Genomic DNA, 16581 nt, shown 5'->3' with positions numbered 1-16581 from the left:
AACGGTTCCCTCCGTCGGGTCAGCCCATGGGGATCCGCGTCCGCGTCCCCCGGAGAGAATACACGAACAGTAGTCCTCGACGGTACGGCGATGCCGGTTCTGACCCCCGAACCTGGTGCGGAGCTCCCCGCCGGGGAAGACCGGTACCACCGCAAGGGAGTGCCTGGTATTCCAGAACCGAAGCGCCCGGGGAGTGCCCGGTGACCCGGCTCCTCGAGATCAAGCGGTAGGAAGGACACTACAGGTAAGCGTAAGTCCCCGAAGCCTCCGGTTAACCCCGCCCAGCGGGGGGAAACGCGCTTCTTGTCGGGTGGCCTGGCCGAACCAGCCCAGCTGGTGCGGCCTTCGGGTCAGAAGGAACGGTTCCCGCTGTCGGGTCAGCCCACGGGAACCGCATCCTCGGCACCCAGAGCCCTTGGGCCGACGAGAGTCCCCGCTGAACCAGCGTTGCCTGCGTTAACCCAGGCCCCTGGTGCGGACGTCCCCGCAGATGAAATCCAGTACCTCGGCAGGACGGCGCCCCTGGCCCCAAAGAGCTAGACGTCCAGTCGGCGTGCCCGGTAACCCAGCTCCCCGGCCCCAAGCCGAGACCTCGGCTGACGGAGAGGAGGGCTCCCTGACGGAGGACTCCGTCTATAGGAGAGTGGTTAGCCTTTGCAGAAGGCACCACAAGTACCGGAACCTGCAACTACGGATGAAGTTTCCTGGAAGTCAAGCCTTTTTGAGGATCATGCAGACTCCTCCCAACCTAGACGTCCCTAGCACTTCCTCTAACCCGAGATCTAGTCCTAGAGCAGGAGTATGTCGGCAAGGTAGTGGCCAGCAATGCCGGGGTCCCCCAACCTTTAAGGTGGAGTCAGCAGGACATCCTTAGTCAAGGCGTTTCAGACGGTAGAGCCTCTTCGGCCCCAGTCTGGTTCTCGCCAGCAGAAGCCTCCATGATGGAGAAAATGTCGAGGGACTTAGTAAACGTCTCCTCTTGGCTGGACTGGTGGGCTTACACTTTGGGAGGTGTACAAGCCTCCTTTGACCCCGAGGACCCTGTCCAGCAAGGCCTTCAACCCTTAGGTTATTGACATATCAGTCTCTCGCACTAACAGCTAACTGGGTGTTCTGGAAGCGAGACACTGTTCTGGCGAAGGTGTCTTGGAAGATACCAGACAGGGAGACGCGAGCCATTTGCAGCTTTCCCCTGTGGGGAGAGTCTCTGTTTCCTCGGAAGGAACTAGAAGCCATAATGGAGAAGGTCTTGAAAAAGAAGGAGGCTAACGTCCCCAGACCTACGACTCCTAGGAGACCGCCCTATAAGAGGTCCGTCTCGGATAGTGCCGCGACACCCCAAGCCTCTACCAGCACTACGAGGAGAGAAGCCCCCCCTCTTCCTCCTGGTCCGCAACGCCTCAGCCCCCCCGCAGGGGAGCTCCAGCGCCCTCAAGCTCCTTCAGGTCGGGTTACTCCGCCTCTAGGAGAGACAGATCAGGCCGCCCCTCTAGAAGAAGATAAGAGTGGGAGGCCCCCTATCCCCGCCCAACCCTCGGGTTGGAGGATGCCTCAGACGTCATTGGCAAGCATGGAGGGCTCAAGGAGCAGAACTTTGGACAGTGTCCGTACTAAAGAAGGGCTACAGACTTCCGTTCCTAACGGAATCACCCCCGCTTTTTCCGGCCAACCGGATAGAATGGCTAGATCCCAAAGACCCGTTAAAGAGGACCGCCCTTCAAGAGGAGGTGTCGTCCATGCTAGAGAAGGGTACCATGGAAGAAGTTCTTCTCCCAGGGCCAGGTTTCTACAGTCGCCTATTCCTGGTGGAGAAAGCGACCGGGGGGTGGAGACCGGTTATAGATCTGTCAGCTCTCAACAGGTTCGTCAAGAAGACGGACTTCAAAATGGACACTCAGAATTCAGTCCTGCTGTCCTTGAGGGAGAAAGATTATATGATGACCATCGACCCCAAGGACGCATACTTCCAGATTCCGGTCCACACCTCGGGTCGGAAGTTCCTCCGGGTGAAATAGGGTTCCCAGATCCTGCAATTCAGGACCCTTTTCTTTGGTCTGTCAACAGCGCCCCAAGGGTTCACTAGAGTCTCCACGGCTGTCGCAGTGGGGGCTCACGAACGAGGCATCCGCCTTATCAGATACCTGGACGACTGGTGGCTTCTTTCCGCCTCAATGGTCCTCTTGGAGGGACAAGGGAGAAGTCTCCTCCAGTTTTGCAAGGATCTGGGGAACTTAATCAACCCGAAGTAGTCAAATCTATCCCCATCCACCGGAATGAACTACTTGGGAATAACATTAGACATCTTTCGGGGAAAATTTTCCCTTCGGAGGTTAAGATAAGAAACCTCAGGCTCATTAGTCAGCCGTTCCTGTCAGAACACCCCAGGAGGGCGGAAGACTGGCAGAGGCTGATAGGTCACCTGGTCTCATTGGAGAACCTAGTTCCCCAAGGGAGGGTAAGGCTCAGATCCATCCAATGGAATCTCAGGAACCTCTGGCGGCAGACGGATTCGCAGCAGGTGCTAATCCCAGTCATTCCAGACACGAGACCCTCCCTAGAATGGTGGCATTGCCAGTCGAACTCACTCAAGGGGACGACCTTCGGGACCGGCCCTCCCGAGTTACTACTGTTCACAGACACCTCCAACCAGGGATGGGGAGCCCTTCCCCTCGACGAAACGGCACGAGAGACCTGGTTGGAAGGGGAGAGGCAACTCCACACAATGTCCTGGAGTTAGAAGCAGTCCAGAAGGCGTGCCTACACTTCGCAAGTCTGCTAAAGGGGAACACCGTGGCGTGGATGAGCGACAACGCCACGGTAGTGGCATACATAAAGAAGCAGGGTACTTGTAATCGAAGGAGTTGTGCGATCTCACCATAGAGAGTCTAGATTGAGCGGAAGAAAATCAAGGGGTGATGTTAGCAAGGTTCATTCCCGGGAAGAAAAACGTTCTGGCCGACGGCCTCAGCAGAATGGGCCACATAGTAGGGACAGAATGGTCCCTTCTCCCAGGAATAGCCAAGCTCATCATTCAACGCTGGGGTTCTCCGGTGGTTGACCTCTTTGCAACAACCTCAACGCCCAACTCCCAGTCTATTGCTCCCCTGTACCAGACCCGAAAGCATCCTTAGAAGACTCTTTTCAGCACAAGTGGGACAATCTGGATGTGTACGCCTTTCCCCCTTTTCACGTTGATAAGACAAGTGCTCAGCAGAGTAAAGACGGCCCGAAACCTAAAGATGACTTTGGTAGCGCCCTGGTGGCCGGAGAGAGAGAGTGGTTCGCGGATCTAAAAGACCTATCGAGTCAACCGCCGTGGCCTCTGTCCGCCAGGTCAGACCTTCTGCACCAGCCTCACCTTCTCAAGCTCCACGACAGGCCACTCTCCCTACGTCTTCACGACTGAAGACTAAGAGCGGCTCCTTGAAGAAAGAAGGATATTCTTCCTCAACGGCTAAGAGAATGTCTCTATTCCTGAGAAAGTCGTCAACCGCGGTCTACCAGACAAAATGGACCTCCGTCGCGAAGTGGTGCTCTGAGAGGCACATTAGACCTCTTAAGGCCTCTGTCCCAGACATAGCAGATTTTCTGGTGTTTCTCAGGGACAAAGCAGAGATGTCAATCCCAGCCATAAAAAGGGGTTCGGGCTGCCTTAGGCCAAGTCTTCCTCCTGAAGGACATCGACCTGGGGGCCTCGAGACACATAGCGATGCTTGTCAAAAGCTTTGAGCAGTCTTGCCCCCTCAGGTGGGAAAGGTGCCCCAGTGGGACTTAGGCAAGGTCCGGAAGATGATGTGTCGTTCCCCCTTTGAACCCTTGAAAGATATCGTGAACAAAGATCTCACCCTCAAGGCCGTCTTCTTGCTGGCCTTGGCGTCCGATAAGAGAGTGGGAGAGATCCATGGTTTGTCATTCGACGTCTCTCACTCCGACCAGGTATCAAAAACCTCTTCGTTTCCACAGGTGTTAATAGGAAGCATGTTTCCAAGAACACCATTTCCTTCTGGCTGAGACAAGTCATCGCTAGAACCTATGAAGAGGATAAAGTGGCAGTGCCAGGCACTCCCCGGACCCATGACATCAGGGGTCTGAGCACCCCCTTGGCCTTTGAGAGAAACATGGCGGTGGGGCAGATCCTACAGACAGGCACTTGGTCGCACCAGTCAACCTTTACTGCCCACTACCTCAAGGGTTATTCAAGGAAATCCTTGGACGGGTTCTCCATTGGGACAGTCATGGCCGCCCTCCAGGCTGTGTAGCGGTAAGGCCAGAGGCTGTCCCCAACGATGAACACATTCTTCGCGACTACATCCGGAGGGAATCGTCAGAAGAATTTTTTAAGAGATAAAATCTTAGATAATAGCGTAAGGTTGCGCAGTTACCCTCACTCCCGCACTCTGATAGGCCCCCGCATTCCATAGCCCTCTAGGCCCTACGTGCCGAGTCAAGTGTCAGAATAGCACTCCCGCCTCCTAAAGTATAAGTCTCCAAGAAAAGTAGTTCTTGGTAAGTATTTGTGTTGGAACAAATCAAAAATTTTAAATAATTTTTATTTTTCCTAACATACTTACCGAGAACTACTTTTCGGGTAATGGCCCTCCCTTCCGTCCCCGAGTGCCATCCTTCCATTGCCAAGTTGGGCTATACGACGAACTTAATGAGGAGAATGGCCCAGAGAAGCAGTGCCCTGCCCTAATCCTGCCCTCGGGGCGCATTCTTTGGCGGCGGGGGTAGGCCTATATAGAGAAAGGAGTAGGGGGGTAACGGCGCCAAAAACCTTGGTCGAGAAAGAGAGATCACCAAGTGACTCCAAGAAAAGTAGTTCTCGGTAAGTAGGCCTATGTTAGGAAAAATAAAAATTATTTAAAATTTTTTATTTTAAATTTAAATGCTGTTAAGAATTTGATGAATCTTATGTTAGATATCTATACATAAATTAGAAATGAAATTTAGGAAGTATGTGGGCAAAGAATAGAACAAAATTGTAGATTGAAATTCAAATGCTATTAAGAACTAGATGAATCTGATGTTAGATATCTACAGTATACATAAATTACTGTACAGAATTCTAAAACCCGTATGAAGATAGAAAATTCCAACTGAAAAATTAGTTTTTAAAAAATGTTGAATTAGGAAAATGTAGAAATTATTTGGGGAATACCTTAACAAATGAAGCAGGGGAAAGAAGAGAAGACGATGGATTGACGAACTAAGAAAATTTGCTGGTAAAAACTCGCATAGAAAGACCATAAATAGACGCAATTGGAACGACATACGACATGTTAGGCCTTTGATCTGCATTAGACTAGTAATAGAGAACACAGTATATATATATATATATATATATATATATATATATATATATATATATGTGTGTGTGTGTGTGTGTGTATATATATTATATATATATATATATATATATATATATATATATATATATATGTATATATATATATATATATATATATATATATACATACATACATACATACATACATACATACATACATACATACCGATTTTACAAATATGTATCCTGCCAGAGATAGTGCCATTTGTAGGTATACACCTCAAGCTGTTTTCTGTATTCTACTATGAATTGGAGTTTAAAAACGGTTTGGTAGAATACAGATTGATTGATTTAATGCCTGAAAACTTTAAATCAATCAATCTGTATTCTACCAAACCGTTTTTAAACTCCAATTCATAGTTACTATTGAGTTGCTCTGAATGACTAAACCTCATAAATCAATAAACAAATTAGTCTGTTGGAAAGCATTGGTATGAAATGTGAATATTAGATTGGTAAAAGAAATTATCCCCAGAGGCAACGGGAAATATGCACAAATCAACAAAGCTGATTATCATTACTCCCGCCGTTCAGCTGTTAAAGACGACTCGTGTTCCTAATGACTTTCAGCCATAAGTTGCAGAGACATAAGCAAGTCATTATCCCAACGGTTTCCATGTGTTAATGGCAAAATCTCTCTCTCTCTCTCTCTCTCTCTCTCTCTCTCTCTCTCTCTCTCTCTCTCTCTCTCTCATCAGCGTTACTATGGCTGGGGCGAGTAGTGTCGCTTATGTGGGTAGGTCATCCTCATTTGTCATGGGTATAACTTCCGGGTCATGGTGACGGTGATCTGATAACTCTCTCTCTCTCTCTCTCTCTCTCTCTCTCTCTCTCTCTCTCTCTCTCTCTCTCTCTCTCTCTCTCTCTCTCTCTCTCTCTCTCTCGTGAGCTGGATCATCCTGGATGTAGAACAAGTCAAGAATCTAATATAGTATAAACTGGTGTTACAGTGGCACTAATTTACTGCATAACCCCTGTGTACTTGATTATTTATGGTTTTAGTTATGGTGTATCTATAACGCAGGAGTGGAACTGGAGTTTTATGAGGCCTTTTAGTAACTACAAATCTTGATATTCAATCTCGTCCAAACATAGTTGCCACCCAACTCTGCGATCTTTTCAACCAGCAATGACGTAAATGGACCCATTATTGTTTTCTCCTATCTTGCTAAACTAAATATCCAACGAATTATTTGGATATTTGCATTGGACGAATGTTATTATGCGAGAAAACTCGTAACTTCATTTTGACTTTTACTTTAAGGGCTGCTTTTCTGGTCCCATACTGCAGGGGAACTCCTACTCTCTACAGGACCTTCACATTAATTTTATCGTATACATTCCAAGACATTCTTCACTTTACTTGTTTTGGGTTTAAATCCAACCCTCCACTGAAGTCGAGTGAACTACTTCTCTGGCGGGTCCATATCAATCATCTAACGAAACATTTTCATTTATAACTTAAACAATTCCTTGATTGTAGCATTTTCCAAATCATATGATCTTGTGAAAAGTAATGTCTTTAGTTTCTTCTTAAATGCTCCCTTTAGGTCCTTCATTTCAGTTGGCAGTTTATTATAATGTCTAGGGGCACAGTAGCTGAAAGCCCTTTCACCAAATTTACTATTTGTTCTTGGTTCAGATAGCCTATGTTTATCACTCATGTGTCTTATGGTAACATTTGTTTCTAGTTCTAGTTTGTTCAGGCATTCTTTTAGATATTTTGGTTCAGTATCTTAAACGTTAGTAAGAGGAGCTTGTATTCAATTCTCGTATACTTTAAAAGACACCTAGCCTTACTTTTGTTTTAAGGGTTGTTATGGAAATCGTGTGCCTTACAGCACCCAAAAGTTCTGTTTGTCATGTACAATTTAGAGCATCGCACAGCGTATTCCTTATTGATTGTCAAATTTACATTATCGACTCACTTAAACGAGATACTTCACATTTTTGTAAGTATAACGGAAGTACCAAAATTACAACTTGATAAGCCAAATCACATAGACAATCCTCAATCTAATTGAAGGGAATCCTAAATTAATCATTCCCCATCCTCAATTAATTCAAGCAGTCCCCATACACGGTACCTATAGACTACTCGTTTCTTTAAACCCTTGTAGGCTTGTAGCATCTTGCATATCCAGTTGTAGTTTAGCTAGTAATGATGATAAAAATCTGCAAAAGAGGACATGATTGGGAGAAACGGGCAGATATAGGACATGCTATTTTTACTTAATAAAAACTTTATAGGCCTACTTTGTTTTATGTCCATGTTTTACTTTATTATTTTGCAACTTAAACGAGAGAACATCAAAGTAAACAAATCATTGTCGCTTTCTTATTTAAAGAAAGTCGAGGAAACCCCCAATGATCAGATACCCTCATTAACACCACCAGCAGTAGGCCTAAGTGAAGAGGACTCTAGAAGTGATGGGTTTTCTGTGTAGGTGCTACGAGAAGTGTATACATCAAGGATTCATCCACGAATAAGAAATTATAGCAGGTAATATGCAGTGATTTTTTTATGAAGAATTTCCCGCTTTTATGGGTAACAGCTAATGTTTGTTTCGTAATTTTTTGGCAGAAATTATTGATTCCTGTAAATAAAAGTCTTGATTTTCCCTGTTTGCAAAATATGGAAAAGTCAGGTACACCCATTGGATTGTAGCATGTTAATTCATACCATAATGACGCTTATGTGATGATTCAATATTCATACGTTGTAGTTGTTTTGTACGCTCCTCCTCCACCTCATGTTATGAGTCACTCCATGTGACCTTCAGCTGCTGCCCTGTCACCCGCCAGCCACTTTCAAATTTCCCGCACCGGCTAGTTGCCGATAACTAACTTATTTCGTGCTTTAGGAAGGTTTTAGACTAGAGAATGGTCATGGAGGGTATAATGATTCATTAGAAATATATATAAAACAATAAAAGTGTGTTCTAGACTCCGACATGGTAACGCTAACGCTAAACGGTAGAATTTCATCCGACTCTTGCTGCTAGCCTGCTTATACTACGTTAGGAATGACGTCACGAGTCAGTTCACGTTTGACAGTGGTGTAGGAAGGTTGTCGGTTTTCGTTGAGCCATCGGTGCAACTTCGATGGCTTCGTACGAAGAAGTTGGGATAGGAGATGCGGTTCTCTTGGATGAAATATCGACGAGAGCCTTCGTGGATAACCTAAGAGTCAGGTACAATCTTATTTGTTTAAAACTTCTGCAGGAGAAATGTGTTGGGCGATCGGTTCGTGTCTTGGAGATTTGAGCGCTGCTCACAACGTCTTTGCCTTTTGTACCCGGTTTTCTTGTTTTTGTCTTTTAATATTTTATGTTACTATCCTCGTCGGTGTGATCACTACTTTATGAAATTAACATATGTGCTGGTTAGCCATGGGTAGCAAATGCATGCGTTAAATTAAAATATATTTGAAAATAAAAGACGTTTTGTTGTGGTTTCCTGTCAAAGTTAATAACATTAACAGACAACTATTCACCTGGGTTTATCTATTCACCTGGGTTTATCTATTCCATTGTTTTGAAGTTTTTATAGTTCATGTATGAAAGATCTAATGTAATGTTAGGCCTACTGTTCTTGAGATGTTGTTATTGTTCATTGCTTCTCTTGTATTTTATTTATTTCATTGTTTCCATTCCTCACTGGGCTATTTTTCTGTGTTGGAGCCAGTGGTCTTTTAGCACCCTTCTGTTACAATTAGTTTGTAGGTTAGCTCGTAATGTTGATAATGAAAATAAGTAACACGTGATGAACTTCGAACGAAATCTAGTTGATTAACTGTCCAAGTGAAAGTTAAAATAAAGTACCTTGAACTTTTGAATTAACCTTACTTGGGACTCACTGGTCAAGTGGAATATGCTATTTATAGATTTATAAGGATCCTAATAGACGAAAGTTGCTAAATTGTGGGTCTAGTGTTTTTCATATCCCCGAAATACACCAGTAGGCCTAAGGGGATAAGCAGTAGGCCTATGGTAGCCTACAGTTCCACATAATAATTTTATGATTATAAGACCTGGTAAAATAGAAGGTTTAGGCTTCTGGTTAACACCATTACCAATTAATTATTAAAGGAAAAATTATTAAGGAAAAATTGAAGAAACTTGTTACAAAGGAATTCTTGTGTTCAACTATTTAATTGACAAAATGTAAATATTGTATTTTGTTATTTTAAATAAAAGTTAAAAAAATATTAAATTATTCTTGAAGCTTTTAGCAAAAAAAAAAAAAACAAAAAAAAAACAAAGTAATAATTCTTAGCATAAATGCCAACACTTGAGGTTTAAACCCAAGAGATGGGGGTGTATTATAATCAAACCAATGTTAGTATCCTATTATTTCATTATTCATATAATGATTTATCCAGAAATGCCAAGTAGCCAATATATTGGTCTAGGCCTATGGGTATGGCTCTTTAGGGCGGGGCTCTCTAAGTGGCTGTGTTTAGGCTTTCGTATACACCTGTTCAGTTAAGTTACGCCCCAAAGATTCCTCTTGAGATATAGGGATGATGTTTTAAGTACCTCGTTTGACATTTACGTAAAACAGTAATTTAATGTATTTTTTCCTAGCCTTCCAGTCTAGCAGGTTTTGACGTTATAAAGTAACGGTATAGTTTAGGTGCTAATTTTGTCTTAATGTTGTTTCCTTGCAGTGTTATGATTTTTTGTTTTCATACGTGGAATGTGTCCTTGGGTATTGCTGTCATGAATTTCCCAAACTGGTTGTCTCCCAGAGGGAACTCGGTCCTTATGTTATTCAATAGTTCCATCCAAAGCCAAATTATTACCTGACTGACTGCTGGCAAATTGTTTTGAGGCTACCCAAGTTTGCAATATATTACGAATAAGTTATGATTTTGTATGACTGTACAGAGATGTTTAATACCTATCCGTATTTATTGCTGTTGAGTCTAGACTATCATATATTTTGTACTTTTCAAAAATAAATAGTGTGTTGGCTAGTTATTAATATTTTTTTCATTATTATTTCGCAAAATATTACTTACAAATAAACAAAGTTATTTAAAAGTCATATATGACTCCTAAGTTTACCCAAATGAATTGTACTTGTGTGTATATATATGTATATATATAATATATACAGTATATATATATATATATATATATATATATATATATATATATATATATATATATATATATATTTGTGTGTGTGTTTATTTAGGACATCGTGAATCGTGCCATGCTAACCTCATCACGATACACGGGCATCAATTGCTCAGGTATGACTACAGTTCTTATGACGTTATCAAAACTACTCCGTATCCTTGACGGGAACTGTCAAGAAACTTGGATGCTGTAACGCGAAGAATGTATTTTATGGAAAGACGCTGGAACAAAAAGTGACTTTGCCTTCAAATTCCGTGGAACTTTAAGCACAACACTGGTCATTCGTTACTCTCATTTTTTTTTCTCGGGGAGGGGGGTGGGGCTGCGGTTGGCGGGTGGTATTTATTTTTGGAAATTCAATATATGTTGATGTGAGGGGTAGAGAAGGACCACCCTTCAGAATAATTATTTCAACGTTTAATTCAGTAGCCTTTGGGGAGGTTGATACGATAGCCTGTAGCTTTTATCAGTTTGAGGTCTGCTTGCCTTTATATCAACGAAGTAAACGTTAGATAGTGTTTTTGGGGGACCTTTAAGAATATTTTGTCTTGGTGAGCCAAGTGTCAACACTTAAATATATACGAGTATGTATGTGTCTATATATATATATATATATATATATATATATATATATATATATATATATATATATATATATATATATTTATATATATATATATATATATATATATATATATATATATATATATGTGTGTGTGTGTAATTAGTTTTGATAGTTATAGGTTTAATTATTCAATCTCATTAGCATAAGAAAGGTTGGGAAAATTTTATCCTACTTGTAATATATGCAGTTGTTTTACTTCAAAGTTCTAATCTTAGACAGTGGTTATGGTATATGAACAATTGTCCATGATTAATACATGCTGGTCTTGTTACATTAGTCACATTGCCTACTAAATAAACGTGATATGATGTGGGTATTGTTACCCGCATTGTATGTTTTTTTTTTCTACTCGATGCGGTTTTTTTTTTTTTTTTTTTTTTTTTTTTTTTTTTTTTTTTTACTCGCTGAATTTTTATTTTAACCGATCATTGGTTAAAGTGTGAAATTTAGATATGTCACTTGACATTTGTCATAATCATGAAATCTTGGGTGGATCAAAGTACTTCAAAGAGTCCTGCAGTTTTTTCTTATCTAATTTTAAAATCTATCTCCTAGGTTGGAACCGTTCGTAGGAAACGGTTAACGCTCGAGGAAGCAATGGGGCTTAACTACCAAGGGCTTCTCTGGCCCCATACGTAACCATGGAGATCTCTTTATGTAGGCTAATTGCGGAACTTTAATCCCACGCCTGTTCTCATCATCTCTTGTATTGTGAGAAGTCCTCATTCTGATTTCATGTTTTATCATTTGGCAGACCCATTTATCTGATAGTGTTTATTCTATTCATGAATAATTCTTTCTTCCGTGTCATACCTTTATTTTTTTATGTCGTATATTATATTTGTGTGTACATGACCCGTCATATTTGACAGCTAAATATTCATATATGCACATGTATGTGTATATACATTATATATACACACTCATATATATATATATATATATATATATATATATATATATATATATATATATATATATATATTATCTCCTGCGCAAATTGATCCAAAGGGCCTCGGTTAGATTTCTCCAGTCGTCTCTATCATGAGCTTTTAAATTTGATTCAGTACTTCTCCATTCATCGTCATCTACTTCGCTCATCATAGTCAGCCATGTAAGCCTGGGTCTTCCAACTCGTCTAGTGCCTTGTGGAGCCCAGCTAAACGTTTGGTGAACTAATCTATAGCCAATCACTTGTATTTTATTATATAGAGAACCTTTTAATTTTTTGTTGAAGTTTTGTCACTCCATCTCAGCCTAGAGTTTGTTGTAGATTTCATTTGCCATCGAATTTGTTTATCCTTGTTCTTAAGTACACCTGGTTGTATTTCTGCGCATTATTATTATTATTACTATCCAAGCTACAACCCTAATTGGAAAAGCAAGATGCTATAAGCCCAGGGGCTCCAATAGGGAAAAATAGCCCAGTGAGGAAAGGAAATAAGGAAATAAATAACTGAAGAGAACAAATGAACAATAAATCATTCTAAAAAAGTAATGTCAAAAGAGATATGTCATATATAAACTATTAACAACGTCAAACTTGAGTTCTCTCAGCATCATCTTGGGGAGGAAAATGTATGGGAGCGTTTTCAAGGTCTCTGATCTTAAGTGTTGTAGAAGATGATGATGATGATGCTCCTGTCTCCATCGTGCGTGACCTTGGATCGTCATTTAGTGATGGTGGTAGTTTTCGCGGTCGCCGTGTTCCTGCGACCACCACAGTATCTGCATGATGACTAGCATATATATATATATATATATATATATATATATATATATATATATGTGTGTGTTTGTGTGTGTGTCACCAACATCATCATTTGCCGTAACTAGTCCAGTGCAGGACAATATCCTCAAACATGTTCTTCTACTCGCGTCTGTTTATGGTATTTCTATGTCACTTTATACCTGTAAATCTTCTTTAGTTCGTCGATCCATCGTCTTCTCTTCCTCCCCCTGCTTTTTTGCAACCTCTGTGGACACACATTTTATATATATATATATATATTATATATATATATATTATATTATATTATATTATATATAATGTGTATGTACCTCAACATTATAAGCCGTAACTAGTCCATTGCAGGACAAAATCCTCAGACATGTCCTTTCACTCTCGTTAATAGTAACACAAATATATGAAAACTACTGGTTGTATTCTGTAGATAGATTTCTTAAATGGCTAGGAACTAAAGGACATATTTATAACGTTTTTCAGTATAGAAAGCTGAGATATTCAGTACCATATCACTCAGACTGTTAGGGGAGTGCTACAATTTGCATGTATTACGTGAAAAGTAATTTTTATGGAAAAAATATAGCGGTTATGAAATTTCCAGCGTGTGTCATAAACGCCACATGAATGTAACAAGGTTTGTTACGGGTATTTTGGAGAGTTTTGGCTATTTGTATTATTGCGTGATTTACTGTGTATTCCCGTGGGATCTTTTGCTCTGTCTTTTTGGGAGAATTTACTGTAGCGAGTCTCGTTGAAATAACATAGCGAAAACAGGAGGGTCTCGGCGGGACAATTCTTACTTCACAATTGAATAATTATTAAGAATCATTCAATTGGCCACTGTGATCCTGAAGGATATATGCAGCCACGTGTTAAATGACAAAACGTCCCTATGACTGAACAGTTTAAATGTAGCAAATGAACGCATCAGAGTAAAACGATTTCCTGAAGGAAATAATCCCAGATCCCCAACTGGTGCTTCGGTTCTTAAAATAGCCCGTTTCCTTCCCCGGGGTCTCTCTGTCTTTAACGATCAATCAACTCTTGCCCCGCCTACCTAACACTCCCCCTTTCTGTAGCCCTAAGAAATCACCTTAGCCGTCAAGAATTATCCATGGAGAAAAAATGGGAAAAATTATATTTGTGGTCTTTCTCCGTTGGTCTGGGAAGGGGGTTTTGGTAATTCTGTTCTGTAAACTTGATATCTCAACAGTGATGGTCTGAGACGAAGCTTGTTTTGACTTTAAAAAAGAAAAAATAAGGCTTATTTGTTGTCTTTCCTTTGGTCCCTGAAGAATCAGTTTTGGTTATTTTAAGCATGTTAAGTGTGTGAGTGGCTCTTGACCTTTTCAAAAGGATTATTATGAATAATATTAGAAAAATGAATGCATTAATATATTTTTACTTGAGTACAATTATATCATAACGTTGTGAATTTGTTTTATCCTTGTTATACTTACATTATTGAGGATTGATTGTTGTTGTTAGCCAAGCTGCAACCATAACCTAAGGGCCCCAACAGACAATGCACCCCAGTCCAGAATAGAAAGTGACTTGTAAAGAATAAACTTTAAAAGAGAAATGAGAAATATAGAGTATATTAAGAAAGATAAAAATGTCAAACAGATAGTTAACATATTAACTATGATGCAAGATTCGAGTCCACTTGCTCAGCAGAGCATTTGCACTTAGTTTAAACTGAAAGTTCTACCAATTCAGCTATTTGTTTGACGAGGTCATTCCTTTATTTGGTCACAAGCTGAATTAAAATGTGAGGAATACTTTGTAGTATAGAACATTTGAGAGAATAAGGATGTGTTCATTGTATTACTGTATGTATTTGATGAGGAAAATTATTGTCCCTATAGTCCATTTCTTTTAGCGATGCAGATTTGCACCGACTCGCAGCTGTGCCCTTTTAGCTCGGAAAAGTTTCCTGATCGCTGATTGGTTGGACGAGATAATTCTAAGGAAAATTTTCCGAGCTAGAAGGGCACCGCTGCGAGTCGGTGCAAATCTGCCTCGATAAAAGAAATGAACTATAGTTAACCCAGAGTGGAAGATATAAAAAAGTAGTTTGAGAAGAAGGGAACGGAAGTCGATTCTACGAAAGGGGTTATGGCTATCATCATATTTCACGTCCAATTCCCCTCTTGGGAAAAAAGGACATCGCTTTGGGAGCGCGTTGTACAATGTTTTCTGTGTGTTTGAGACATATTTTAGCCGGTACTTAAGATTATGTAAAGCAGCTGTCTCATCTATTGTTAGTCTTATTTCTTTCTTCCTTTTTATATGTTCAACTTCTTTAGCATCACCGTATTAAGGTTTTTACATTGATATTGTGATTATCCTGCTATGTCTTCGATGGTGTTTTATCAGTTATTTTGTATTTGTTTGTTGTGATTTGACGATCTGTCTGAATTTTCTTTTGACTAAACTTCAATTTCTTCTTGAATATCTCCAGCTTTTTACTTCTATTTTAGTCCCTTTTGTGTATGCCTTTTATTTGTTGTATAGGTGCCTCAGTCCCTAAATTTCTGTTTATAAACAAACGCACAAGACTTTGTATTTAGTCTTTCCTACTTGAAATAGAACACGTTTGATAAGTCTGTGACAAAACGAAGAGGAGAAACAGACAAAGCTTCAAGTTGATTTAGACTTTGTCTTTGCGATTACTTGCGTTTCTGGTTTCGAATATTTTTCTATTTTATATCTACATTTTTCCTCATATGATACAGCATTCCTTGTATGTGCAATGTTTTTTTTTTTTTTATTAATTTCAAGTTTTTTTTATATACAGTTGGCTTCATTAATTCTAGTACACTTCAGGGGAAGCTAGGCAGACGTCAGTGTACGTGAATTAATGAAGGCAACTGTACCTAATTTTTGGCACCTCAATGGGGTTGACGCCATTAAATACTTATTCTGTTACTTGTACTATGGCTAAAATAGGTTATCTCGTGTATTTAAAGTTTCTTGGTAAGATTTATATGATTTATTTTTTTAATATTTCATTCCTATTCTAATTCAGTTCGAATCAGAAAAATGTAAAAAAGGCTATGTCTGCCATCATGTGAATGTTAAAGATATTAGAGTGTGACATTCAGGATGTACTATGCTTCGAAAATAATGTGTCCTTTAAACATATCCTTTTGCAAATGTGTAAACAAAGAATTGCGTCATTGTTTACAAGGATATCCGCTTTAGAAGTAGGATTTCGACAACATTTTAAACGTTTGGCGTTCTCGTTTTATAGTATTATATTGCGTTATAAGTCTTGAGTCAATGACGAATTTTATTTTAAGATATAAACTGGGAATTTCTTGTGATGAGTCAGTTTAACTGGACATTCTATAAGGTAGAATATTTTTGAGATATTTAATAAAGGAAAATAATGAAAGCTAAAGTTATAAAAATGGCAAACAGGTAATTGGAAGTTAAATAAACTTATAGCATTAAAAAGAATAACTGTCTTGGTTTCTAATACCCAGAAAAGCAACGGCACAGTCCAGTGTTTGAGAAATGGGTAGAAGAGATATGGTAAGCAGCTCTTCTCTTGGGTAGTGCCATAGCCTCTGTACCATGGTCTTCCACTTTCTTAGATTCGAGTTCTCTTGCTTTGGGGGTATACTCAGTAAGCTGTTTTATCTTATTTATCTTCCTCTTGATTTTTTAAAGTTTTTATAGCTTTTGTGTGAATGATCTAATT

The 16581-nt window shown here is 40.2% G+C and overlaps 1 protein-coding gene across 2 annotated transcripts in view; it reads left to right on the top strand.

Moving 5' to 3' along the window:
- The first annotated feature begins 8384 nt into the window (after positions 1-8384).
- Myo31DF (Unconventional myosin ID) overlaps positions 8385-16581 on the top strand; it is a 146906-nt gene continuing 138709 nt past the window's right edge. For both annotated transcript variants that reach the window (XR_011040393.1, XM_068352792.1), the window contains exon 1: positions 8385-8544. Coding sequence is in view for 1 of the 2 variants with exons in the window: in XM_068352792.1 (XP_068208893.1) it covers positions 8456-8544 (89 nt within the window). In the remaining variant the exon portion in view is untranslated. The remainder of the gene's footprint in view (positions 8545-16581) is intronic.

The sequence above is a fragment of the Palaemon carinicauda genome, chromosome 29 (genome assembly GCF_036898095.1).
Source record: "Palaemon carinicauda isolate YSFRI2023 chromosome 29, ASM3689809v2, whole genome shotgun sequence".
Lineage (NCBI taxonomy): Eukaryota > Metazoa > Arthropoda > Malacostraca > Decapoda > Palaemonidae > Palaemon > Palaemon carinicauda.
The sequence above is the reverse complement of the archived record's forward strand: the minus strand, read 5'-3'. Positions and strand labels throughout refer to the sequence as shown.